Genomic DNA, 26,935 nt, shown 5'->3' with positions numbered 1-26,935 from the left:
TAAACTTCTTGTCACCAGTTCCCTTTCAATAATACAAGAGGGAAAGGGAGAGGGAGAGGGACATTGTGCAGCTAAAAAGTTCTGGTAATCTTGCGTTTGATGAAAGCCGGCTAAGAAAATGTGCTCCACAATTGGCATTATGCATTTTCTTCAGATGGAGAATTTATTTAATCAACACTTTTTTGAGCACCAGATTTTTCAGCCTGTACTGACGGAGGAACAAAGTGAGAGGATGGGCCTTCCCTGCATGAAGGCATGTTCCAGATAAATGATCCTGTGTGGCAGTAGGGTGAGGAGCATATTCTGCAATGACAAAGTAATCTGACAAGGAGCTGATACTCAGTCAATCCCCTGCCTTTTTGGGTGGTATGAGGAATAGATCTGTGTAATATGAAAGCTAAATCTTGAAAGGTTTTTAGGTGTTTTTTACATTTTTTTTTTATATCGCGTACACAAGTCAAGTTACCGAGATGGTTGCCACACCAACATAATTCAGCCATTCACCACTATGATCTATCGCAGGTTGAGATAATGTTATGACTATGAGGAATAGATATATGCAATATGAAAGCTAAATATTAAAATTTTTTTGAAATATCGCTTACGCAAAAGTACATAGACAGATTACACTGAACAACAAATTTCAAAAAATTTTTTTTACTGGAGATGTGTAAAGTGATTAAGACTAATTTGGGTACGCTGATTTCAAAAATCATAACCGTTTTGCTGTATCACGTCAGGATTTTCAGGAACAGAAATATTCCCATTGCCTAGAAGTCAGGATTTCAATGAAATTTACATATGTCTTTAACATGTCTATTTCGTACAATTGTTGTTAACTTGTGTTATATTTCTTTCTTTCAGATAAAGATGAGTAGGCGTTCCTGTACCAATCATCCTGACAACTTCTGTTATGTCTGTGGTCGGTATACCAAAAAAGATCAACAGCGAAGTATATCTACAGCAGTGAAAATGAAGGCCGCCTACTTTCACTACTTCGGGTGTAAGGTGGGGGACCAAGAACAGAGCTGGGCACCACACATCTGCTGCACAAGCTGTCACACAACCTTGACTCAGTGGTTGGTGGGAAAGCGCGCGAGCATGCCATTTGCGGTGCCCATGATATGGCGTGAGCCGCAGAATCATCATGATGATTGTTATTTCTGCTGCACAAGCATCGCCGGCTTCAACAAGAAGAATAAAGGTCACATCAAGTATGCTGACTGCGTCTCTGCTCGTAAACCTGTGCCTCATGATGACGAGAACCCCATTCCAACACCTCCAGCTGATCAGAACATAGCTGTAAGCAGTGGTGAAGAGGATGGTGATGATGAACCTTTTGAACCCGACACTCAAGAATCACACCTTCTGAACCAGGGAGACTTAAATGATCTTGTAAGAGATCTCTCGCTGTCAAAGGCGAAGGCAGAGCTGCTTGGATCAAGGCTGCAGCAGTGGAATCTACTTGAACCTAACACCAAGATATCCTTGTTCAGAGCACGTCACAGAGACATGGCTGAGTTCTTTGAGATGGAAGACACGATGACATTCTGCAGTGACATCAACGGTCTGTTGAAAGAACTTGGGTGTGATCACGATCCTGCAGACTGGCGCCTCTTCATCGACTCGGGGAAGAACAGCTTGAAGGCTGTTTTGCTCCACAATGGCAACGAGAAACCATCAGTCCCACTGGCTCACGCGTTCGGCATGACAGAGACCTATGAGACTATGCGGCAGCTGCTTGATTCCATCAAGTACAATGACTTCAACTGGCACAACTGCGGAGACTTGAAAGTGGTGGCGCTGTTGTTAGGGCTGCAGTCAGGCTACACGAAATACATGTGCTTCCTTTGTCTCTGAGATAGCAGAGACGACAAGAATCACTGGACGAAGAAAGATTGGGAAGAGCGAAAAGAGCATGTACCTGGTCGACACAACATGAAGCATGTCGCCCTTGTCGACCCAGCCAAGGTTTTCCTTCCACCACTCCACATAAAGCTCGGCTTGATGAAAAGTTTTGTACGGGCAATGGATCTGAATGGGCGTGGGTTTTTATACCTCAAGGAAAAGTTTGGCAACACCTTGTCGGGGGCCAAGATCAAGGCTGGTGTCTTTGTTGGACCGCAAATCCGACAGATTATGAAGGACGAAACTTTTTCGACAACTCTAAACCCCAAAGAGCTGGCAGCGTGGAGGAGCTTCAAAGCTGTGACGGGCAACTTCTTGGGGAACGAGCGCGCGGACAACTATGAAGAAATAGTGCAGCAGCTGCTGGAGTCCTTCAGGAAACTTGGCTCCAGGATGTCCCTGAAAATCCATTTCCTACACCAGCACCTGAACTTCTTCCCTGACAACTTGGGAGCAGTCTCGGACGAGCACGGCGAGCGATTCCACCAAGAGATTTCACTCATGGAGACGCGTTACCAAGGGCGGCACAACCCGAACATGATGGGCGATTTCTGCTGGTTCCTGCATCGTGAAACTGACACAGAGCAGCACAAACGCAAAGCCAAATGCCTAAAGCATTTTTAATTACATTCTAGTGGAGTTTTTCTGTAATTTCTATAATTTTGAAGCATTCATGATGAAATAAATGAATAAATGAATTTTTGTAAATTTCATTGAAATCCTGACTTCTAGGCAATGGGAATATTTCTGTTCCTGAAAATCCTGACGTGATACAGCAAAACGGTTATGATTTTTGAAATCAGCGTACCCAAATTAGTCTAAATCACTTTACACATCTCCAGTAAAAAAATTTTGTTGTTCAGTGTTATCAGGCGGTCGGTCGGATGGAGCTAATTTTAATGTCCCCTGTCAATGAGGGTTTTCTGCACAACAAAGGCCTCCTTGACTCTGGGAGAATCCAACAGTTTTGTGGAGTTGTTAGCTTTTCAAGTTAAGAAGAAAAGAAGCAAACTCAGTATTATCTTTGGTTAACACCTGAAATCAAAACTCAGCATTTGATGACGTGTTTGATATTCATCTGGAAAAAAACCCCCAAAAAACAGTCGCATTTGCTTGCTCCAGTGTATGTTTGTTTCTTCGGTAACCCTCATTCAAAAATGTTAATCGTCAGCAAATAATCACCTGAGAGCCAAACGGAGAAATTGCCAAGGTGCAAGTTCAGCACAAAATATGGGATTCCATCACAAGGAAGTGCTGGGCAGATTATACGGAACTTACGGTACCCACCAAAAGTAAATCCACATCATAACCATTCTGCTCTCCCCAAAGTGGATTATATAAATATACAAATTACGAGAAGACCAATTATAAAAAAAAGAAAAAAGAAAAAAATGACGTAAGCTTTCAACCCTTTCACTTCAGAATCTTATTACAACATCTGGAAACATTAATGGTCAGCTCTCAGTTATCAAACTTGCTGACATTTTTTGAAGAATTTTTTTTTATATACCTTGTCGAGGCTCGTATGAGAGCTAACACACAACTCACAGCAAGGGGGCATGAGACAAGAGGGGCAGGAGTGGGAGGGACAAATCAGTGGGGAACAGACACATTCGGTGAACTGTGGAAGGGAGAGGGATGGGGATGGGACGGGGAACATGGCGAAGAGAAGATGGACATTACAGGGACTTTCAGGAAGGAAAGCAGGGGAATTGAAGGAATTGGGCTTGGGTGGATTATTGGGGGTAAAAAAGATCGAGGATTTGGATGGGGGATGATAAGAGGTGGTGGTGAACAGCATTTTTGAAAGCCTGGAGGGAAGAATGGGAATGAATAGAGTGAGGAAGTTTATTTCAAAGGTGGGAAAAAAGAGGAATGAAAGAGTGAAGATGAACAGTGATTCGTGATTTTGGTAGTTTTACCAGAAGGGGGTTGTTGGCAGACCTTGAGCGCCCTGTGGAAATGTGGTGGGGACAAATCGCAGAGAGAGCAGGGGGGGCAAGGCTGGAGAGGAGTCGGTAGAAGACAGAAAGACCACCGACCAACCTGTGGTGATTGAGTGAGAGGCCCAAAGACTCAGCTTCATTGCGGGAGATGCCGATGATCCTAAATGCCCTGGTTTCGACAGCATGAAGCCGAGAAAGGTGGGAGGCAGGAGCACCAGCCCAGAGGGGAGAGCAGTACTCCATCAGGCTAGGGACAAAAGCTTTGTAAGTGGTCAGGAGCTCAAGAGGGCCGAGGAAGGACTTTGCACGATGGAGAATTCCCAGTCAGCGACTTGCTTTTGAGGCGAGGTTGGAAATGTGACTTTCCCAGGAAAGGTCATGGCAGATAATGAGACCCAGAAGCTTGAGAGAAAAGACTTCTTCCAGAGGATTGTTGAGAAAGTGGATGGGGGGGGGGGTTCGAAACGGTCCTTTCGAAGAGACATAGTGAGAGTGTGAGATTTGTCTGGATTGAAAGACATGTTCCACGTGTTGGACCAGTTTGTGATTTTATCCAGATCAGCAGTGAGCGAAGAAGCTGCTGCTTGCCGGTCTGAGGGATGACAGATGGTACGGCAGAGGGTGGAGTCGTCGGCAAAGAGAAATAGAGGATTTTCCAGAGAGTCGGAGAGATCATTGATGAAAACCAGAAAAATAACAGGGCCCAGAACGCCACCTTGAGGAACTCCAGCCTGCACAGGAAGAGGGGATGAAAGAACTCCATTTAGGGCCACACGTTGACTGCGACAGGAGAGGAAGTCTGTGAGCCATGAGTGGAGATGGCCTTGAATACCATGGGAAGAGAGTTTGGTGAGTAGTGCAGGGTGCCAGACTGTGTCAAAAGCACGTGATATGTCCAGGGATACGGCTCAGATTTCCTGTCTGGCATTGAGGACCTCCATCCATTGATGGGAGAGCAGAAGCAGCATATCCAGAGTAGAGCGACCTGGTCTGAAAGCAAATTGATGATCGGAAATCAAGCCATTGGAGAAGAGGAAGGATTTCATGTCTGAAGCGATGATGGATTCCATAACCTTGCTGATGATTGGGAGAAAGCTGATTGGTCTGTAGTTACAGGGATCTGTTTTTGCACCTTTTTATGCAGGGCAGTGATGTTAGCAGATTTCCAAGCAGATGGCAGATGACCTTGGGCAAATGAGAGGGTGAATAGAACAGAGAGAGGGTGAGCAAGAGCAGAAGAGCAGGCTTTGAGGACACGTGGGCTGATGACGTCTGGACTGGTTGCAGAATCTGAGTCGAATTTTGACAGAAAGCTCTCCACCTTGTCAGGAGAAAAGGACACAGAGTCCAGGGACAGTTGGGTGCGACTGGGTAAGGTGGGTAGAGAAAGTGATGGGTTTAGGACACAAGATTTAGCTGCAAACACCAAGTTTAGACATTCAGCTTTATCACGTGCGGTATCAGCAGTGCAGCCATTTGAGGTAAGGGAGGGCATGGAGGGGGAACATACACCAGAAACAGATTTGATTAAACGCCACCAGGATTTTGAGGAGGGAAAGAGGTTTGAGAGTTCAGACTTGAGATGAGAAAGATGTTGTTTTCTGGCTCTCGTGAGGGTAGATACACACTTGTTCCGAGCTTTATGGAAGGAACTGAGAGTGCCCTCAGTTGGGTTTGCTTTTCATGAGGCAAAGGCAAGTTGTTTCAGGACAACTGCCTCAACACAAGCTTCAGTGAACCAAGGGCAGGAGGAAGGGTAGGACAACTGAACACGAGAGGGGATAAATCTGTGCATGAGGCAGAGCAAGTTTCTTTGAAAGAATTCCCAGGATGAGTTGATGTTTGAGAAAGTAGTGATAGGAGACCAGTCTGTAAGTTTGATGGCTGCTCGGAGACCCTGCCAGTCGGCTTGAGTGAAATGCCAGACTCGACGGCGGTGAGGTGGTTCTCTGATAACAGCCAGAGAGATGTCCACTTTGACAAGGACGTGGTCAGATGAACCGATTGGAGCGGTAGAAGAGCAGCAGATATTGCCAGGGAAATTTGTCAAAATCAGATCCAGAAGAGATGGAGTACCAATGGTTGAGATCCGGGTCGGGAAGTTGACCGATTGAGTCAGTCCTAATGAGTCGCAGAAAGCTTTTGCTGAGGTGCCATGACAAGTGAGAGAGGTACCCACACCTAGCCAACTGGCGTGATGACAATTGAAGTCACCACACAAGAGGAAGAGAGAGTTTGGATGAGAAGATAGAAGTTGGTCCATGTTTTCAGATAGTGAGGTGTAGATGGAGTCATCACTGTTCGGTGGACGGTGGACGGTGCAGTACACATATAAACATGAGGTGGGAGTGGAGGGGAAGCCGTAGCCAGAGGTATTCCTGGGGGTGTGGGGGAGTGAGAGCAGTGCATGGAGAGTGAGGAATAGAGTCTTTGATGAAGAGAGCAACACCTCCACCAGGACGAGGCTCAGGTCTGTCATACTGGAGGAGGGAGTAACTGGGGAGAGATACTTGGGAGTCAGACACGTCTTGGGAGAGGAAGTTTCTGTTAGGCAGATAATTATGTCTGGTTTGTCAGTGGCAACCTGTATGGAAAGATCTGAAAGGTTTGAGTGAAGGCCCGGATATTTGAGGTCCACACTTTTAATGAAGAGGTAGAGGAGGAGGCTTTGGGTGCAGGGGGTGGAGGGGGAGGGGGAGGGTAGGACAAGCGACGAGGGGGAGGTAAGGAGGGTTGTTGAAAGAGTGTGGGGTATTGCAGAATAGCTTGGGGAAGGGGCCGAATGAGGAGGAGAAAAGGCTCGGTGGTGCTGGGGGAGAGGGGGGGGGGACAAGAGACAAGGAAAAAGGAAGTTGAGGATTTGAGGAGGTGGAGTGAGGAGATGGAGGTGAGAGGGCAGTGGAAGGAGGCAGCTTTGTGGATGGGAGTGGGGGGCAACTTTGGGAAGGATGAGTGAAGAGGATGAATGGTGGGAGAAAGGTGAGGGGAGTTTTTGAGAGAAGTGAGAGGGAGGCTTGGAGGGAGAAGAGTGGGATGGTTGCTTTGAGATTGAGGGGTGAGAGGAGTGAGTTGGCACTGAAGTTGGAAAAAAAGAATGGTTGATGGAAAGCGAACATTCATAGCAAATTGTGGCTTTTAAAAGTTTTTGGTCAGAGATGCGATTGAACACAATTCTTGATGGATGCAATAAAGGCGAATTCAGAGAATGGAGAGAAGCACTGTAATATTTGGATTTTTAGGCAAGGAATGGAGAGCTCGAAATGAGAGCAGTCTGTTAAAATAGCAGAAGAGTGGTGCATTATGAAACGGTAAAGAGTCCCACATGTGTGAGAGAGTAAGATGAAGCATTATAAGATCGTTTTTGTTGTTAATAATAATGTTTGAGAGAGTTTTCAACAGATTAGGTCATGGACGTGTAGAAAAAAAAATCGAGGAAGAAGACGAGGAGGAAGATAAGAGGAAGAAGAAGAAGCAGAATCGGGAGAAGGTCAGCGTGTTGTTGTTGTTGTTGGGTATTTTAAATTTTTTTTGAGATAAAATTCTTGTTCAACATTTTAATTACATTTTATGCCTCTGATTTGACTGTCAATGCAATTTAGTTGAATAACCTGGCTTGTCTGCTTCAGGTGGAAATGAGCCCAAATTTCAGAACTAAATTTGTAACAGCACAAACCTTATAGGCCTTTGTGACAACACGACGCTTCTTCCTGGGAAGAAAATCTTCCTCCTGTCCGCTTTCTGGCTCTTCTTCCTCAACAATATCAAAGTCTGAGTCAACCTCATCCTCGCTGTCTGATTGATCGGACTTGTACTCATCATCCCCGGATTCCTATAAGTGATGAAAGAAAAACAATGTTCATAATCCACCAGAGATTGACATGCATAAACCACCATTCTTTTCACTTATAAATCAATTATCTATGACAATTTATCCTCTTACATAATGCAGTGAAGATTCTCTCAATTAAAATTAAAAAAAAATAGATTAGTGACAATACGAGCAGTGGCTACCCATTTTTGCCCGGCTGGGTGAGTTTTTTCCCAGAAGTGGTTTCGGTACATCTTGGACACTCAAAAGCTGTGGAGTTATTGGCCTCATGGTGGTTACTTTTTGGCTGCGGGCTGGCGGCAGCACTGCCTGATCCCACATCCCAATATATGTTTAAAGCAGGCTTTGGTGGCCTCAAAACAGACGTCAAGTCCAAAGTGTGGAAGCTTAAAACCTTACCCAGATTCTGAAGTACCTGCACCCAAACTTTGAGGCCCTGAAGTGCAATGGTTTGGCAGTGAAAGAATAACTTACAAATGTGCAAAAAAACACACAAACACTTGAGAATTTACCCTTACATTTGCTATTTTGTTTTCTTCATAATAAATGCACTGCTCAAAAGTAACCACATATTTTTAAGGACCAAAATAAAAAATAAACAAACAAATAAATAATAAAATATGAGGACAAAATTTTACTTTCAAGCCAAGCAACTTCGTTCCACTTTCTTCACGAGAACCAGTCACAGAAATAGTTTATCCGTTACATATAAATCACAAGTTACTCTTATTGCAACATGTAATAGAGGTTTTCATTTGTCTCAAGTGCAGTGGAGTGTGCATGTATACATCACAGTGCAGTACAAAAAAAAAAAAAAATAATAATAATAATAATAATAATTGTTGGCAGTGTATGGTTTATATAACAATAAAAATAAAGCCAATATAAAAGCTGAATAACAGACAATGCAACACCATCAACTAGAGTTCATAGAAGACCTTACCCCATGCAGTGTTCAAATATACAATTCAAATGAAATAAAATAATGGTTTTAATGGTTGTATAAAAAAAAAGAAACAACATCCAGAAATCTAGCAGCGTTGACGCAGTCTTGTGCACCACTTTATTTAACATGTCCAAGTACTGTAAAACTTTTGGTTTTTGGAAGCAATTTGTGTTCAAGAGTATAATCAATTTTAAATAAAGTTAAGATGTTAATAATGCTAGACATGAAATCAGAGCCATATCACTCGACATATCGCATGCTTTTGACACGGTCTGGCACCCTGCCCTGCTCACAAACTCTCTTCCTATGGTATCCAAGGCCATCTCCACTCACGGCTCGTAGACTTCCTCTCCTGTCGCAGCCAACGTGTGGTCCTAAATGGAGTTCTTTCATCCCCTCTTCCTCTCCATGCTGGAGTTCCTCAAGGCAGCATTCTGGGACCTGTTCTTTTTCTGGTTTTCATCAATGATCTCTCCGACTCTCTGGAAAATCCACTTTATCTCTTTGCTGATGACCTCACCCTCTGCCATCCCCCAGACCAGCAAGTCGCAGCTTCTTCACTCTATGCAGATCTGGATAAAATCACAAACTGGTCCAGCATGTGGAACCAATCCTGACAAATCTCACACCCTCACTATGTCTCTCCGAAAGAACCGTTTAGAACCCCCCACCCCCATCCACTTTCTCAACAATACTCTGAAAGAAATCCTTTCATTCAAGTTTCTGGGTCTCACTATCTGCCATGATCTTTCCTGAAAAAGCCACATTTCCAAACTGGCCTCCAAAGCCAGTCACCGACTGGGAATCCTCCGTCATGCAAAGTCCTTCCTCAGCCAACCTGAGCTCGTGACCACATACAAAGCTTTCGTCCGCAGCCCGATTGAGTACTGCTCTCCCCTCTGGGCTCGTGCTCCTGCCTCCCACCTGTTACGGCTTCACGTTGTGGAAACCAAGGCATTTAGGATCATTGGTATCTCCCGCGATGAGGCTGAGTCTTTGGGCCTCTCACTCTCTCACTGCAGGCAAGGCGGTGGTCTTTCTGTCTTCTACCATCTCCTCTCTGGCCTCCCCCCCTTCTTTGCTCTGTATGAAATATGTTCCCCCCCCACCCATATTTCCGCAGGGTGATCAAGGTCCACCAGCAATCCCCTTCTGGTAAAACTACCAAAATCACCAATCACTGCTCACCTTCACTCTTTCATTCCTCTTTTTTTCCCCACCTTTGGAATAAGCTCCCACACACTCTTCAAACCCATTCTTCTCCCCAGGCCTTCAAAACAGCCATTCACCACCACCTCTTATCTTTACCCATCCAAAACCATGATCTTTTCTACCCCCGTTAATCCACCCCAAACCAACCTCCTTCAAATTCCCTGCTTTTCTTCCTGAAAGTCCCTGTAATGTCCATCTTCTCCACCCCATGTTCCCCACCCCATCCCTCTCCCCCCTTCACAGATCTCCTGATGTCACTGTTCCCCACTGTTTGGTCCTTCCCTCTCCCACCCCACTTGTCTCATGCCCCCCTTGCTGTGAGTTGTGTCTTTGCTCTCACAAGCCTTGACAATGTTTACAAAAAAAATAAAAATGATTGATCGCACACGTGCAGAGAGGAGCGAGATCATTTTTGTAATTTTAACTCTCTGCCTGCCTGGCATTGAAACAAAATTGAAAATCATTGCAAACAGAAAACTTAATGTTTTTTAAGGACGTCATAAAGGGCACAAACAACAGGCAAGAAGAACTAATGTAATGCGTTAAATAAGGTGATGTAATAAATAAATAATAATAAATGTAATAAATAAATGTAATAATAAATCAATGGCAGTAAACTTCTGGAATTAATTTATTCATAGCCTTTAAACCTCTTTTCAAATTGAACTATATATTTGAACACTGTGGAACAAAGATCACATTCATAATACTTCCAAGAGCCTCCAGTTTTGCAGTACTTGGTCATATTCTATAGGGTGGTATACAAAACTGCTTCACAGCGCTAAACTTCCAGATTTTATTGTTTTTTGCTACGATCTTTAAAATCATTATTTTATGAAAATGGAAGTATTTATATACATAAACACTGCGTGGGGTATGATGTTCTTTGAACACTCTAGTTTAATCATTCGGTGTGACTCGAGCAGGTTTCAAACCAAAAACCTCCCGGACTCAGAGCGGACGCTTTCACTGTTACACCGCCGTATCTGGTTAATTTGTGTTGACCATTTCAAATTGCATATTACTATCATTTCCTTTCTTCTTCAGAACTTGGTGGTGGTCTTTGTGGAAGCAGTACTTTAATGGTCGATACCTAGTTATAAACCAAAGAGAATATCAACTTCAGCATGTTGTAACTGCTTCACAATGTCGAAGAAGATGAAACTTGCACCTCCATCAGCAACTTGTGTCCAACCCACAGACTGGATTTTAGGTGTATTTATCAACAAGCTTCAAATACTCAATTTGTTGGACTCTCAAAAGGCTAAAAATGAGGCTCCACCAAGACAACACAAAACATTAGCTGAAAATATTTGATGAATCGCATGCACTGTGTATGAACATATTTTGGCTCGATTAAAGACATGGAATAGAAGAAACCTTAAACAACAACTAGAAGGACACTTGGTAGAGCACATACCTCCACCATGCAATGCCTGATTCACGAGAACATATCGGGCCCAATACATTTTTGATATATCATGCTATATTGTATATCGTTTTTGGCCCTGTCTCTCAGATGGTGAAGAAGCACTTTATAAAGATTAAATAATTATCATATCCAGATCCGGATTCAGATCTTCACTAAAATCGAATCAATTCGTCCTTGCCACACACCCAATGTGTCCACCAAGTCTTGTCCAAATTGCCCACAACTTTTTGAGATATCCCACTATATATCGGTTTAGCACTATCTCTCAATGGTGAAGAATCACTTAAAAATTATCAGATCTGGATCTGGATCCAGATTCGGATCTTCACCAAAATCGAATCCGTTCGTCCTTGTCACACACTCAACCTGTCCACAAAATTTCATCCGGATCCACCCCCACAACATATCCTGCGCACAAACAAGAGGACAAACAAACCAGACAAAGGGGTGAAAACATAACCTCCTTCACCTTCGGTAGTGGATGTCATAATGCAAAGTGGTACAAAGCATGTTACGTGTTATGCAATATGACTCAAGTGTAAAGAGCTCCAAAGGGAAAAGCACACAATCAGCATACTGACATGAGACCTTCACCAGTTCAACGTACATTAAGAGCGTCCCTTCAACTCTCCGGCAATGTACGGTCAAAGTCCATTCCCAAATTTTCCGAGGGTGACGTTGGAAATACATACCCCTGAACAATGAACATGCTGCCTTTTATGTTGGGACAGCGACAATACCAATCCATTTGGTCACAAAATGTTCCGCACATTACATGATTCAATCTACTTATACAGGACTAAAACATCTTAAACAGCAACTTGTAATAAAAAGGTAAACACCTTTTCTCCACCTGCCTACCCCCTTTCACAGGTTACATGCAAGAAGAATTGAAAGTGGACAAGGTTGGTAGTTAGTGAAATGGTAAGTCGAATGACAATCTGCAAGTGATATTCTGGCAACACGACACGAATGGAAAGGGTCAGGTGGTTTACACACCTCATTGAAACCTCCATATGTGGTTTTATAAAACTCATCCTCTTCCTCTGCGTCCAATAGCCGTGACATGCGGTTTCCCGCCGTCTGCCTGGGCTCCCTCGACAATGCCATTTCTTCGTTTTGCTGTGCCTGTATCTCCTTTCAGACTTCACATCTGCTGTAATTTGACAAACATGGTGATTTGTATAAACAAGCATTGCAAACATATAGCTGAAAATATAGCACACAACAAATATGACAGGCATAACTTTGCTCTTCTATTCACGAGTCTTCGCCATGAACAGCTTGAAATCAAGTCATACTATGAGCTTCACAATTCAAACGGAAAATGGACACACAAATCTCTTCGATATATGAAAGTATAGAATGAATGCACGATGTCAGTCGGAATTTGGAGATGCCAAATCTTTATCCCGGTAAAAAGTTACGGATGAGGGGAGATGGCCACGAAGCATAACCATGGACATGGAGCGGAAGGAGATGCACGAAGGGGAGACAAGAGCGAAACACACAACCTGATCATTCCGTCCAGTGAAGATGACATCCACCAAAACCCGATCACCCTCTCCGGTCAAGATGACGTCGACCACAACGCGATCACTCTGTCCGGTCAAGATGATGTCCACAAAAACCGATCACTCTGTTCAGTGATGATGTCGTCCACCACAACCCGATCACCCTGTCCAGTGAAGATATCGTCCACCACAACCCGATCAGCCTGTCCAGTGAAGATATCGTCCACCACAACCCGATCACCCTGTCCAGTGAAGATATCATCCACCACAACCCGATCACCCTGTCCAGTGAAGATGATGTCAACCACAACCCGATCACTCTGTCCAGTGAAGATGTCGTCCACCACAACCCGATCACCCTGTCCTATGAAGATGATGTCAACCACAACCCGATCACTCTGTCCAGTGAAGATGTCATCGACCAAAACTCGATCACCCTGTCCAGTGAAGATGACATCCACCACAACCTGATCACCTTGTCCGGTCAAGATGACGTCCACCAAAACCCGATCACCCTGTCCAGTGAAGATGACATCCACCACAACCCGATCACCCTGTCCGGTCAAGATGATGTCCACCACAACCCGATCACTCTGTCCAGTCAAGATGATATCCACCATACCCTGATCACTGTCCAGTCAAGATGACGTCCACCAAAACCCGATCACTCTGTTCAGTCAAGATGACGTCCACCAAAACCCGATCACTCTGTCCAGTGAATATGACATCCACCCCAACCAGATCACTCTGTCCAGTGAAGATGATGTCCACCACAACCCGATCACTTTGTCCAGATAAGATGACGTCCACCACAACCCGATCACTGTCCAGTTAAGATGACGTCCACCACAATCCGATCACTCTGTCCAGTTTAGATGACATTCACCACAACCCGATCACCCTGTCCGGACAAGATGACGTCCACCACAACCCGAACACCCTGTCCAGTGAAGATAACATCCACCACAACCCGATCACTCTGTCCAGTTAAGATGACGTCCACCACAATCCGATCACTCTGTCCAGAGAAGATGACATCCACCACAACCCAATCACCCTGTCTGGTCAAGATGACGTCAACTACAACCTGATCACCCTGTCCGGTCAAGATAACGTCAACCACAACCCGATCACTCTGTCCAGAGTTGATGATAAATGGGGTTTCTGGGATTCCCATTCAAATGAATGGGGGGGGGGGGAAAGAGAAAAACTTTCTGACTCAAGCCCCAAAATCCCAAAATAGGAGTGATTTTCTCCCCACCTATACCCTTCCCTCCCATACAAGCAAGTGTAAAATTTAGACGATGAAAGATTGAGACTTACTGATTAAAGCACTTCTTCCCTTTTATATTTTCATTCCACTCAAAGAGTGAACCAACAAATATTTGCACATGTTCTACTTTGGGAAATAAATTCATTTACTTATTACATTCATTTCCATCCAGTATATTCACTTTATCTCTTTAAGCACGAAAGAAAGGGAAGTTCACTATCCCTCTTTTGGTTCTGCAAAATGGGGAAGTGCCTTTAAGAGCACAGTTGTCTCAGTCAGGTCAGGCCAGATTAGATATGTGACTTGCTACAGGTATCATGTAAACCTGTACTAACCTGTTCCATGGTCGGGTTGTCGGCGACTAAACCGTCTCCCCCACCAGGTTTTTTGGTGAGGAGGGTGTTTGGATATGGACACCCAGCAGGATTAAAAAGAAAACCTGTCAAAGGGTGGAGGAGCTCCTTGTGAGCGAACGGCCATCCATATCTAGTACCCAACTGTGTCTGCGGACATCCTCCTGCAGTTGGGTTACTTCTTATTAGGAGGTTGGCGGCAGGTTTTGCATCCGGTCACCGTAAAACCCTTCATTCCGCAAAACACACCAGGAATACACCAGTGTATTAAAATACACCAGGAGGTTGACTCAGCCTGTCAGCCTTCTGAGGTCGGCAAAATGAGTACCAGTGAGTGTACTGGTAAGGGGGACACTGCATCTGCGGCAAAGCCACGTCCAAACCAATGATGCAACCAGCAGCCACAGGCTGCACTCGATAGAGAGAGATGGTTATATCTTAAATCATCACAACACTAACAGAAGAAAGTTTAGCTCAAAGCAAGCAAAAACAGCTTTTTAACGCAAGTTTTCTCAAAATCATTCAAAGCAAGCTGTTTCATTTTCATGTTAAAATGAGTCAGTCTGGAGTCAGCCAAGCTGCCTCACCCGAACCAAGCCAAAAAAATTCCGGTCATTTCCGATGTGGGACACACCCTGAAAAAAAGGGTTATGGTTGGGGGGTAGATGCACTCCCCCCAACGACCCACCACCCCCTCATCCCTCTCCCCCCCCCTCCCCATGTGTGTGTGGGGAAGGGTGGGGGGGTGATGAGAGGGGTGGTGGGTCAAAGGTGGGGGTGCACAAAGGTGGAGTGTGGGTGGAGCTTGTGTGGGTGAGTGGGGTGCACAGGGGGGTGGATGTTGTGTGGGTGGGTGGGGCTTGTGTGGGTGGGTGGGGCTTGTATGGGTGGGGCTTGTATGGGTGGGGCTTGTGTGGGTGGAGCAATTTTTTAAATTAAATAAACATGTTGTGTGTGGGAACTAATAAACTAATCACGAATTATGTGGATATGATGGATGTGGATGTGGCTTGTATGGGCGGAGTCAAAACGGGGCAGAGTTTAAAAAAGGGGCGGAGTCAAAAAATTGTTTTCAATTTATCTTTGTCTTTTGTTATTCCTGTGAATAAAATGAACCTAAAATCTCTTACCCCTTTAAATCACATAATTTGTAAGTCCAAGGAACTGCACCGACGACATCAACAATTTAAAAAAGTTCATCTGTCCATCGCTTGGTATAACCTTTTTCAAAATGAGATTTCCACCTGTATATTCTTACTACATCTCCAACTTTGAACTTAGCATTTCTGACATTAATCTCTTTTTCAAATTTTAATTTTGTAAATGTTTCTGATGGCTTCATTTTCGTTGAGGTATGAATTGTGTCGTCGTACTTATCTACAATGTCCTGAATTAAAGATAACCATTGTTGAGAACCGAGTTGAGTGAATTTTTGATATATTCTCTCTTTTAAAGTGCGATTAAAATGTTAATAACAACCACTTTTCCTTCATTGAAGGTGCTGCATAATGTAATGTTGTTATTCTTAAGAAAATTCATAAATGTCTTGTTGTAGAACTCTGTACCCTCATCAGTCCACAATTTTTTGGGTTTTCTCTTGCTTTTATTGAATATCTGTTGGTAGGGTTGGGCACACATCAACCTTTTCTCTGTTGTCCCATTGAAAGGAGTGTTTTTTCTGGCCATTTTTCACGCTGATCATGAATCCGTTGAAATTTTTGACCTCGGATGATTGATGTCTTAGAATGGTAAAATGCAAAAAATCAAAATGGCCACCAAATTTACCCACTTTCAGGTAAAATTTGATAATTATGGCTGACTAGGGCATGTAATAATGTCTTTGTAAGACATCATCCTTGGTCAAAAATTTCAACGGATTCGTGATCAGCGTGAAAAATGGCCATAAAAACACTCCTTTTAACGGGACAACAGAGAAAAAGTCGGTGTGCCCAACCCTAATATTACATGCCCTAGTAAGCCATAATTATCAAATTTTACCTGAAAAGTGGGTAAATTTGGTGGCCATTTTGAATTTTTGAATTTTACCAACCTAAGACATCATCCTATGTCAAAAAGTTCAACGGATTCATGATCAGCGTGAAATTTGGCCATAAAAAACACTCCTTTCAAAAAAAGTATGGTTGTATGCCCAACCATACTGTTGGAAAGCTAACATAAGAGTATTACCTGTTTTGTTTTTCAAAGGGACAACTCACGCATATCGACTCCTCAAATCAATAACGGTTAAAACATACTTGTATCCCTTTTCATTATTGAGCACAATTAAATCAGCGGACCAGATATAATCAACTTCCTTGGAATAAACCTTCCTTCTATGAAACTTTGTGATTATTGGTTTATGTAATTCATCAGCTAATTGATCTTCAATCTTAATGACATCATTAGAGCCTATAAGTTTTTTGAATTTCCAAGTCCAAGTTTCAATTTAGCACTGATCATCTTCATCACGATGAACCGATCAACTTTTTCTCTCAAGGTTGGATTTTGTATCAGAGACAAATTATACAACATTTCTCTTTCAGCTTCATGCTTTTCTTCCAACGTTGTGGTATTCCCATAATCAATATCGTGCCTCATGCACACTTCATCAACCCTATTGATGGGTTTACTCCATGGTTTAGGATTGTCAGCCTCATCTAATCTTTTATTCAAGTTTGTTCCTGCACCACAGAAAGAATACCCTGGTAGATGTAATTCCCCTGGCATTCCAGTTGTAAATTTACTTCCTGATAAAAACTTTTGTATATCTCCACCTCGTTTGTGTTTGGTGATGAATTCACTCTTTTTTTTAGCCACACACCTAACATGTACTTTTTTGTATAACCCTATTATTTTTACTTTTAACATACGAGATATTTTTACTCTTGGTTTTCTTTTTACATTTTCGACAATAACTCATTTATTTATGTGAAAAAATCCTCCATAGTGTGAAAAACTTTCTTAGTTTCCAACATGCACATTTGAATCTTAATTTATAAAACATAAAGAATCCTTGGAAATGTCTTCACCCTCTCCTCCATTTATTTAAGAAAAAAAATCTAAAACTTGAATCAAAGTCAATTACACCAACATCATCAATAATATTATCTTTTCCTTCTTTCTCTTCTTCATCTCCACTTTCTCGTTGAAATCTTTTCCTTGAAACCAATGTTAATAGTCTTGACGCATATATTTCCAACAGACTTAACAATTCTTTGTTTTCCTACTCGGTGCGTTGAGATCGATTTATTTTCTGTAATACCTTTGATCGTTTTATAATCTCACTGGTTTCCATATTTTTATTCTGTCTCTGTCTGTGTCTCTCTGTGTCTCTCTGTGTCTCTCTGTGTCTCTCTGTGTCTCTCTGTGTCTCTCTGTGTCTCTCTGTGTCTCTCTGTGTCTCTCTGTGTCTCTCTGTGTCTCTCTGTGTCTCTCTGTGTCTCTCTGTCTCTCTCTCTCTCTCTCTCTCTCTCTCTCTCTCTCTCTCTCTCTCTCTCTCTCTCTGTGTCTCTGTCTCTGTCTCTGTCTCTGTCTCTGTCTCTGTCTCTGTCTCTGTCTCTGTCTCTGTCTCTGTCTCTCTCTCTCTCTAACTCCTTCCTCACCCCTTACTATTCTTGAACCACTTTCACCCCAAAGAATATCAAACATATATTCATCTGGATTCTGCGATACTCTTAAATCCACAATTATTTTTCTCATAATAGGAAACCAATAAGATTTGTTGATGATTTCTAAAAGAGTTTTATATTTCATCACCTTTAGAAGTTCATTTTTATTTAATATTCTAATCAAATCTGTATTTGTGGGTTTTTTTAACATCAGTATAAGGCCAGTTCTTAATTGAAAAATGTCCGTGTGTATGCTCCAATTTATAAGGAATGTAAAATCGAACACCCTTTTCTTGTCGGTATCCTTGAATGCAAAAATTATAATTTTCTTGAAACCTTATTGCTGTCATTTATGTATCAGAAATATATGACTGATTAATATGATAACACATAATACTGTTACGGATTTGGAAACCTTGTGCACACAGACAGCCAGAGTCCCCGTAGTTCAGTTATTTCGATAAGTATACGGTGTACAGTTAGAATCCCTCCTTCTGTCTAATGGGAATTTCATGTGTGCGCTACGAGTTATTTTTATAGTTAGGTTTTTACAACAACAACAACTACGACTACATCCACTACAACAACGCCACCGAACCGCACTCGACCCGGTCGCCACTGCCCACGTGTTTTTAGCTGAAGGCATGGGCGGAGCCTCCATCGCCTCAGCCGCCCCAAGGCAGGGCATGGACGTTTCCCCCAGCGAATAAGCGAAGGGCGAGCATGACACATGCCCCAGCCAATCGGGAGGTGACCACGAGTCATCCGACAACCCCTCGTCCAATCAGGAGGCGGGTGGCGAGGAGCAGAGACCCTCCCACCTCAGAAGGGTAGAGTGGTTGTCAAGACGAGGGTTCGGCAGAGAGGAGATCGTGGCGATTGCCGAGCGGTCTGTCGTCGTGGCTGAGTGGTTGTCGACGAGAATTCTCTGCAGACGGTCGTGGTCGTGGTTGGAGCGGTCTGTGGTCCTTTGGAGGGCAAGTCTGGTGACCGAGCAGCCAGGGTCGTGGGCCATAGACTTTGGGTCGTGGGTTAGAGTCCCACCGTGGTGGTTCGAGTCGGTGTGACTGCACGAGGTGGGACAGGTACCCTGGCCCGGCCCTACCGAATAGACCCACGGGGTCCAGTTTCTTGTGTGTGTGTGTGCGTGTGTGTGCGTGTCCGTGGGCCCCATCTTTAAGTTTGATTGTTAAGTGCTTTTGCTCATTGTACATTGCCTGCCTTTTATTTGTGATAACTCTGCTCTGTGTTCCCCTCCCCGATTATTCTTTGTAAAATAAAACCCTGTTAAATGTACCAGCTCGTTTTCTGTGCTTTCCTTCATTGGCCTAGCAAGGTGCGTATTGAGAATTAGTAAGGCCGTTCGTGCCGTAGGTTGTTCATTTGGTCCGGTACGGCTATGGTAACTCCCGTTCGGTTACGCCGGATCCGAGTCGGTGATAGCGACTCGATTCGGACAAAGTCGGCTGAGGGTGTGGTTTTCCCCGGTAGTTGGATGACGTGGGTATTTACGTATATTGAAATTAGGCAATTAACCCTACCCCACGCCGTCAAAATATTGGCGACCACGGTTCGCTAAGGGACCCGTGAACTCTTGGACTTATCGGAGAGTCGCGACCTAAATTCCGGGTGCTCAGTGGGAGACGACTCCACTGCTCCACCGAGTGGTCGTTTATCGCCACCGAACCCAGCCCACAACAAATTGGTTATCAGGAGTGGGGTTTGAACCTCTCTGCCCGCCTCCACAACGACATTTACAAACACCAATTACAACAAATTGGTGCTCAGGAGTGCGATTCGGCCCCCTCCACGATATTTAACGGGATTCGGATCAGGGGTGTACGGAGCAAACGCCCCCCCCCCACCGTTCTCTCCAAATTAGAGCGTCAAATTTGTTCTCATAGGCACCACGGCGGGCCAAAATGAGCTGGAACAGGTGGGTTTAGAGGTAGGTTTAGAGGAACCGATGGCCCAGGAACAAAACCCCCATGCAGGAAGACATTTCCCCACAGCCAAACCCAGAAGGGGTATTGGGAGTGGCAGGGGCAGCGTATGACACCCCCCCCCCGGTCAAATTCCCCCCTCGACCCCTGGCGGATCCATGCCCGACCGAGGAATCGGCTTCGTCAGGGTCGTTTGACATGAACCAGTTGGGGGAAATGTTAATGGAAATGAAGAGAGATGCGCAACGTATGGAAAACAAAATGGACGCAAACGCACACAATGCACAAGCGATGGAAAGCAAAATGGATGAGATGAAGGAAAATATGGAAAACATGGAAAGCCGCATGGATACGAACACGCAGGTACTGAGGGGTCATATGCGAACACAGCGAGGGGAAATGCAGAGCATGGGGTTGAGCCTGCAGGCGAGTATGAAGGAGGTGGAAGGAATAATGGTGGCACCACGTGGCGGAGCGACCAAACCGACCAGGAGTGCAAAATGTGTTCAGCCCGCAATGGAGACGGGTGAGGTCGGAATGACGAGAGATGCAACCACAATAATTGGGGAGATGTGTAAAACAAGACACGAGGGGACGACGAAAAAATTAAAGGAGGTGACGGAGACACAGAAAATAAGAGACAAAAAGCCAGGAATTAATGGAAATAATAAACGAGGTGACGGAGACGGAGAAATCAAAATAGGGGGACGAATTGCATGAAACTGAACAGGGACACACACAAGTAGAGATAAGGGACAATGGGGTTGAGCTGGTAGAATGTATCATGACCCGGTGTGAGCATCAGGATAGCCTCCTTCAGGAACAGAGGAAGATGGTAAGCTCCCTCGAAGCAGATCGCGACCAGATGGGTCAGGTAGAGCCGTACGAGGTTGAGAGGGTGAATGATGTGAACGGGTACATGCAGAGTTTGGCAGGGGGGGGGGGTTAGAGATCCTGGGACCCCTTGAGTTAACACGAATCCCCGATGTGATTGTCCGGAGTGTGTGGGAGAGTATACGAGTGTTGCGAGTGTGTTGAAATGTGTGCCAGAAGGCAAGTGTGGTGTGAGTAACATGGCGTGCGTGAGTACGTGTGTGGAAATGGATGACAAACCGATCCAGACAGGAGGCTTGTATGGTGAGCTTAATGGGCCGCAAAGGGTTAATTTTGGCAACCGCGCCGGGTTCGCGCAACGGTGCGGACGAGATCCATGGCGTATTTCACGCACGGCTCGCACGCGCGCGCCTGCGCGATCGCAATCCGGCGTGAGAACGTTCCACGTCGGATACGAGCCGGCCGCGTGGATGGCGAGAATGTTGATGGCGAGTGTTGTACGAATTTGGAACGGATGGGTTTCTTCCAAAAGAAACAGAAAATTCTGTTTCTTCCAAAAGCAAACAATATGTATCAACTTCTTCACTCTCTTCTCTTTCAATGTATGGGGAAGTATCCACTCGATTGGACTTTGTAGTTTCCTTTTGAACACTCAGGTCAATTGCAGAGATTGTATACATACTTTTAAATGCTGTCATATCCAAAATGGGTTAATTATTTCCATTGCTTTCACACACCTTATGGAAAGACTTGTATGCTTCAGCATAATTTTTTTTTTCCCAATTAATTTCCAATCTATCTTGTGGATAAAATGTTCCATCTCGAGAAACGTGAAGTTGTTTCACCTTAGCATTATCACTCAATGCATTATTCTTATCAATAGCAGTATCACCATCTGTTTTTTTTTTTTAAAATGAGCCACAGATATCGCGGCTTTCCTTCCAGAACACCCAAATTCCACGTGCAAGTGGTTTGGTTCAGTTTAACGTGTTGGCATCTTCTTTTAAGGTATGATACATTGAATGGTTTCTTTGAGTTAAGTCTTCTATTCAACATCTCTTCTGTTTCAAGATGAGGAGTATATTCACTAATATACCAATTAATTTCATCAATTAGAAATTTATTCTGATCAGCAAAAGCATTAGCCACACCAAAAAGCAATCTATTTTCATTATCATTCCTTTGCAGTTGAAATCTAATTTTAAGACCATACAGAACTTTATCATGATCATAAAATCCAAATATACCTTTAAGAGGAACTGCCACAATAAAACTATTACCTGCTTTTGTATCATCATTATACATTCCTTTCCTTTGACTATATCCAGGGTCTGTGTTTGTTCCCGTTGCCATATCAGGAATAAAACCTTCAACAGCTCCCTTTCCCATTCTATCACGAAATGAATATCGTGTAAATTTCATCATTTCAGATGTAGCAGAGACATAACATAATCAACCGCTTCAACTTCTTGTGTTCCAATATACAAACGAACACTATCAACATTTTCGAGAAGAAATCATTTACAAGTGTAGCATTTGTGGTATTTGCAGCCTTAGTGAATGTAAATTTACACAAGAAACTTTCGACGAGATTCAAATAAGTTTGTTAATTATTTATTTCAAAACTTTTTGTTCCATTTGTATTTAAGTCTGTTCCAGTTATTGCATTTACCTTGAAGTAGTCTTCTTTTTTAGTAGAGTTTGAGATGACAATGGTATCATCCAAATCATAGATACTATCAATTGCTTCCATACTTGTATTTATTTCGGAAAAAAAGATGTTAAAACTTTTGAAACCCTGACCCAAGTATTTGAATTATTTTCTGTCGTTCTTTGGGAGACAAATGAGTTTTGCCTTTCTTAATTTGTTTTATTGCTTGCAATTTATGAGATTCCTTTTGGGCATCTTTGATACTCTTTATAGCACCCGCTACATTTCCTACAGCAGAAGCAGTTGAAGCAATTAGGTCTTTATGTTGAAGAATAGTTGAACCTATACCCATCAGACGATTAGAGTATCAATTATCCCATCTCCTTTTTTTCGAAATTGATGTCCAACACCCCTTTGTCTCTTAGGTTTATAGTATCCTCCACCAAGATACATACCTTCACCCTTGAAGTATGGGGAAAGGAACATCCCATCCCCTGTAATTATTTTATATTTTCCCAACTCGTGTTTCCTCACAATAACCATCGTATTTATTTATTGGAAAACTTCACGAAGGTGAATTCTGATGGATATAATTTCTCCATTAAAAGAAATCATGCGATTATCGTGGGCGGTTATCCTAAACTTTACTCTGTATATGGTTTTTCCTGACACAGGTAGATAAATGAGATTTTTGGGTTCCATATTGAATATATAACCAATTGGGGTTGAGTATGTGCTGAATGAAAATATTGTATTTGTTCTTATTCCATAATTATAAGCCCCAATCAAATCACAGTGAATTAATACCGAATTTATGCCTGAGGATATTTGAACGACATTATCACTGTAAAACGTCCCATTAGTTTCAATCTTTTTTGAGGAGAAACCCAATAACTCTCTAAATAAATTAATTATCAATTGTGAAATTTACCTTCAAGTTATTTTTAAGTTTAATCATCGATTTTGAAGTATGTTTTTGAATATCTATAACAATATTATTTGGTTCATCACCCTGTTCTTTCATAAGGCGAGCAATTTCGGAAGATATTTGAGAAATCTCGTATGCTCCTGGAGAAACTATCATTTTAGATCCACTTCCCGGATTATAACTAAACTTGTCATTTTTATCGGTGATATTAAACAAGGTATTATAAGTTTCCATGGACAATAAAGACGCCTCATATTCTTTTGTTGCATCAAGTTGTAGTGGGTAAGGGAATGAAGATGTGTGGTCGCTCGTTGTGAAATTAAAACGAAGGATTGTGCTTCTCATCTTATTTAATATGGGATAAAATGTCTGTATTGACATTTATTAATTATTTTCATGTTCATCAACTGGTCAAAAATGGCTGATGTTTCATTAAAACAATTGTTATTTCCAGCCTTCTTACTACCTAACAGCAATAACAGTCAATTCACTAATTCCAAATGGTATCAACAAGCTCTGAATATATTAAACTGCACTGTGTAAGTGAACTCTATGCTTCCACGATACCGACAAGTCAATGCCTGGAATTAGCAATTGGAACTTCATTCCTATTTTGCACAAATTTGTTCCACTCTTCATCCCACGAACTTGTCTTTATTGACACCTGACATGGCAGGTGGCAGCCCCATCACCTCTCCCGGTTATTGAGCGTTATCAAGTTTATGAACGTCTACTCCATCTGAACGTATTGTTACGGCTGTGGAAATTCGCAAACCACCATTCAGGACCCGTAGGTGAGATATCTCTACGTGCATGTGTAGTTAGCCCAAACCCGTTGTATAGAGGGAATTTATGTGATTAATCCAGGTTGCGACGCTTTGAGTCAGTCGTTTTTCTGTTCTATCTTTATTTTGAACCAACCACGCCTCAACCGCCATCACACAACAACCACCTTAACCACCACACCAGCCATCGTCACCAACTACAACCAGGCTCCAACCCTCAGACCACAACAACAACGCCAACAACCACGTCACCGCCACCATCTACGCTCCCACATCATCGCATCACCGCCATTCCCAAACGGCACCATAACCATCAAACCACCACTGAAAACCCTCCACCACCTTCACCTCTCTCATTCTACGGCCATTCCCGCACCACCTGTGGACGCTGAATGTCGGGCTGTCTCAGGCCCGTTCAGCGATTGGTGCCGAACGCACCGAGCCGCGAGCGCAAATGGCGGCCTTTCCAAGGGGAAAACTCGGATCAGAAACGCTACACGCCCACTTTTCCTCCGTCCAATTAGCGAGCGCGGGGCGGCTTGGCCCCGCCTCCAGGCGCGTGTGTGGAGTGGATATATGCAAATTCTAGGATCAGGGGAGGTTCAAGCCCCCGTTTCCTCCGACCAATGGGCGAGCGTGGCTCCGCCCCCGAGGTCATTCTGATCCGAATATTTGCATATTAACTGCTCCTGCCAGCCAATAAGAAGGCGAGCACAAGGCGAATGAAGCGAGTTGGGTTCTGGAGTCGCCGAGAGAGTTTTGGAAAAGAGAGTCGGGTCGGTCGGGTGAGGAGAGTGCGGAACAGAGAAGAGTCGCGGTGGAACTGCAAGCAAGGGAGCTCGGGTCCGAGGCGAGAAGGACGGCGGTCGGCGACGAGGTTACGGTGTGGGGAATCGCTCGTCTCATTGCGGGACGCAAGCCAGCCAGCCATCTCCCTCCCCCAGGGCATCAACAATTCCCCCTTTCCCCCCCCCTCGCACTGAGATAGTGCAAAAGGGGGCCCTGTTACCAACCCCACCCCAAACGTCGTGCCAATGAAACCCACCAAGGAGCACGGAGTCGGGGCACAGCCGTGTGGCCACATTTGCGGCTCGCCCAACACGTCACGAGGATGCGGATAGAATCCTGCTGGTCTCGCGGACCTGGCCGCTCCTCCAGGTCACGCGCACATTTGGCCTACAGGCCTGTCTGCCCCCGTCTCTGAGGGTGGCTTCTTTTCTTTGCTTTTGTGTAAATGCGTGTTGGCGCCGTCTGTAAAGTAAAGCTGTACAAGTGTTGCCGTGTGTGCGCGTAGTCGGTATTAACTCTGCGTCGTTGTTGCTTTTATTGTTTTGGTTGCTATATGTGCATTTTGACTGTATGGCTGTATATACGTGCTTTCTGTGTGCCGGGAAATAAATGTGCATTGTGTGAAGCGTTTTCCCATTTCGCTTCGTCTTTTCTCCATCGACTCTCCATCCTGCTTCACGTAAAGGGTTCGTAGCGGGTGCAAGATCCCGGAAATTAATCTGAACCGTTGAGGTCGATGATAACACCGCTCGGTTATCCCGATAGTAAGGAACGGGCCACCCAAGCGGCTCGTGTCCGGAGTCGACGTGAGACGGTTCCACGGTTTGCACGTGAGAGAATAGGAAACAACACAATACCCCTAATTATTTGGAATCCGTGTTGTTGGCTGTGACTCTTTTGCTTCCGTTTTTTTTTTGTTTCTGGTTTGTTTGTTTTTTGTTTCCGGTTTTTGTCATGGGGAATGATGCATGCCGGGACATAAAGGCATCGTCGGAGACATGAAAGACCCAAATAATATCAGACATGGTGTATATTTCCTCCACTGATTTTAATAAAGATATCTCCCGCATCAGCAACAAATAATTTTTAATCGTGATTTACGTTATTTGATCGCTGATCCCGAATCTAGGCCGAAGTAACCGGAAATTGCGTATACAGTTGTCAACAAGTTATAGGTAAAGTCAGAAACAAATGTAAGAAGAATTCTGCGTTCGCTTCTAGGCTTTGCCTATTCCATATTACCTAACCAACCATTTGTTGAATTAATAGATATACTGTACCTGTACAGTGTACACCACAGAATTTCTTCCACTTCAATCACTCATTTCGCAGGAGCTCGGCTTCGTGAGACGGCTTCCCATTGCCCAGCTTCGGGGTTTTCACTTTGCTGCGAAGCAATTTATTCCAAAATGGCAGATTTATTATTTGCAAAGCGCTTTCGGACGAAATGTTCACCTTTAATAAAAATCGCCTCACCTAAAAGAAGCGGCAACCTTGAACCTTGGTGGCGACGAGTGAAAAACATCCACTTCCGGCTGGCCTTTTAATCGTAATTTTAAACCGGAAATGGAATTAATCAAGGTTTTTATTTTTCTATAATTTTTTTTTTTTTTACTGTTCACACCTTATCGTTCAATCTCACTTTATATTCGGAATTAAACTTCGTCTTTCCTTTTAACACCGAGGCTAATATTACCCGGGAAAGACGTCCCAAGATATGAATGAGACCAAACATTAAACTGGGCTCATACACCGCCTTTAAAATGCACGCTGAGGTGAAAGTCGTTTTCCAAGGTTGTGTTCTATTCCCAATCAGATTGCTATCGCTCGCCAAGCCAGATGTTCCTTACAAACCGGTTCGGTGGAGTGCTTGCTTGAGTGCTTAAAATGAAGCGAGCGCTCGACAAGCTGATTGCTGTATGGAACACAAGGCCGCCTTCCCCTTTACGGTGCAAAATAAATTAAAATGGCCAAGGATTTTTGA

The 26,935-nt window shown here is 43.7% G+C and overlaps 1 protein-coding gene across 7 annotated transcripts in view; it reads right to left on the bottom strand.

The window, feature by feature from the left end:
• The window catches only part of VPS72 (vacuolar protein sorting 72 homolog), a 36,240-nt gene extending 9,717 nt beyond the window's left edge, over nucleotides 1-26,523 (bottom strand). Inside the window, exons 1-5 of one of the 7 annotated variants that reach the window (XM_085847274.1) lie at nucleotides 26,428-26,523; nucleotides 26,232-26,338; nucleotides 14,396-14,642; nucleotides 12,273-12,429; nucleotides 7,528-7,683 (exon numbers count right to left, since the gene is read on the bottom strand). In XM_085847274.1, the coding sequence (XP_085703400.1) occupies nucleotides 7,528-7,683; nucleotides 12,273-12,383 (267 nt within the window). In that variant the 5' untranslated portion in view covers nucleotides 12,384-12,429; nucleotides 14,396-14,642; nucleotides 26,232-26,338; nucleotides 26,428-26,523. The remainder of the gene's footprint in view (nucleotides 1-7,527; nucleotides 7,684-12,272; nucleotides 12,430-14,395; nucleotides 14,643-26,231; nucleotides 26,339-26,427) is intronic. The other 6 variants (XM_085847276.1, XM_085847273.1, XM_085847277.1 and 3 more) reach the window with 6 other exon arrangements.
• Between the last annotated feature and the right edge of the window lie 412 nt (nucleotides 26,524-26,935).

This window comes from Eptatretus burgeri, chromosome 11 (assembly GCF_056783735.1).
Source record: "Eptatretus burgeri isolate ZD-2024b chromosome 11, Ebu_testis_v1, whole genome shotgun sequence".
Taxonomy (NCBI): Eukaryota; Metazoa; Chordata; class Myxini; order Myxiniformes; family Myxinidae; genus Eptatretus; species Eptatretus burgeri.
This window is presented reverse-complemented; position numbering and strand designations above follow the sequence as displayed.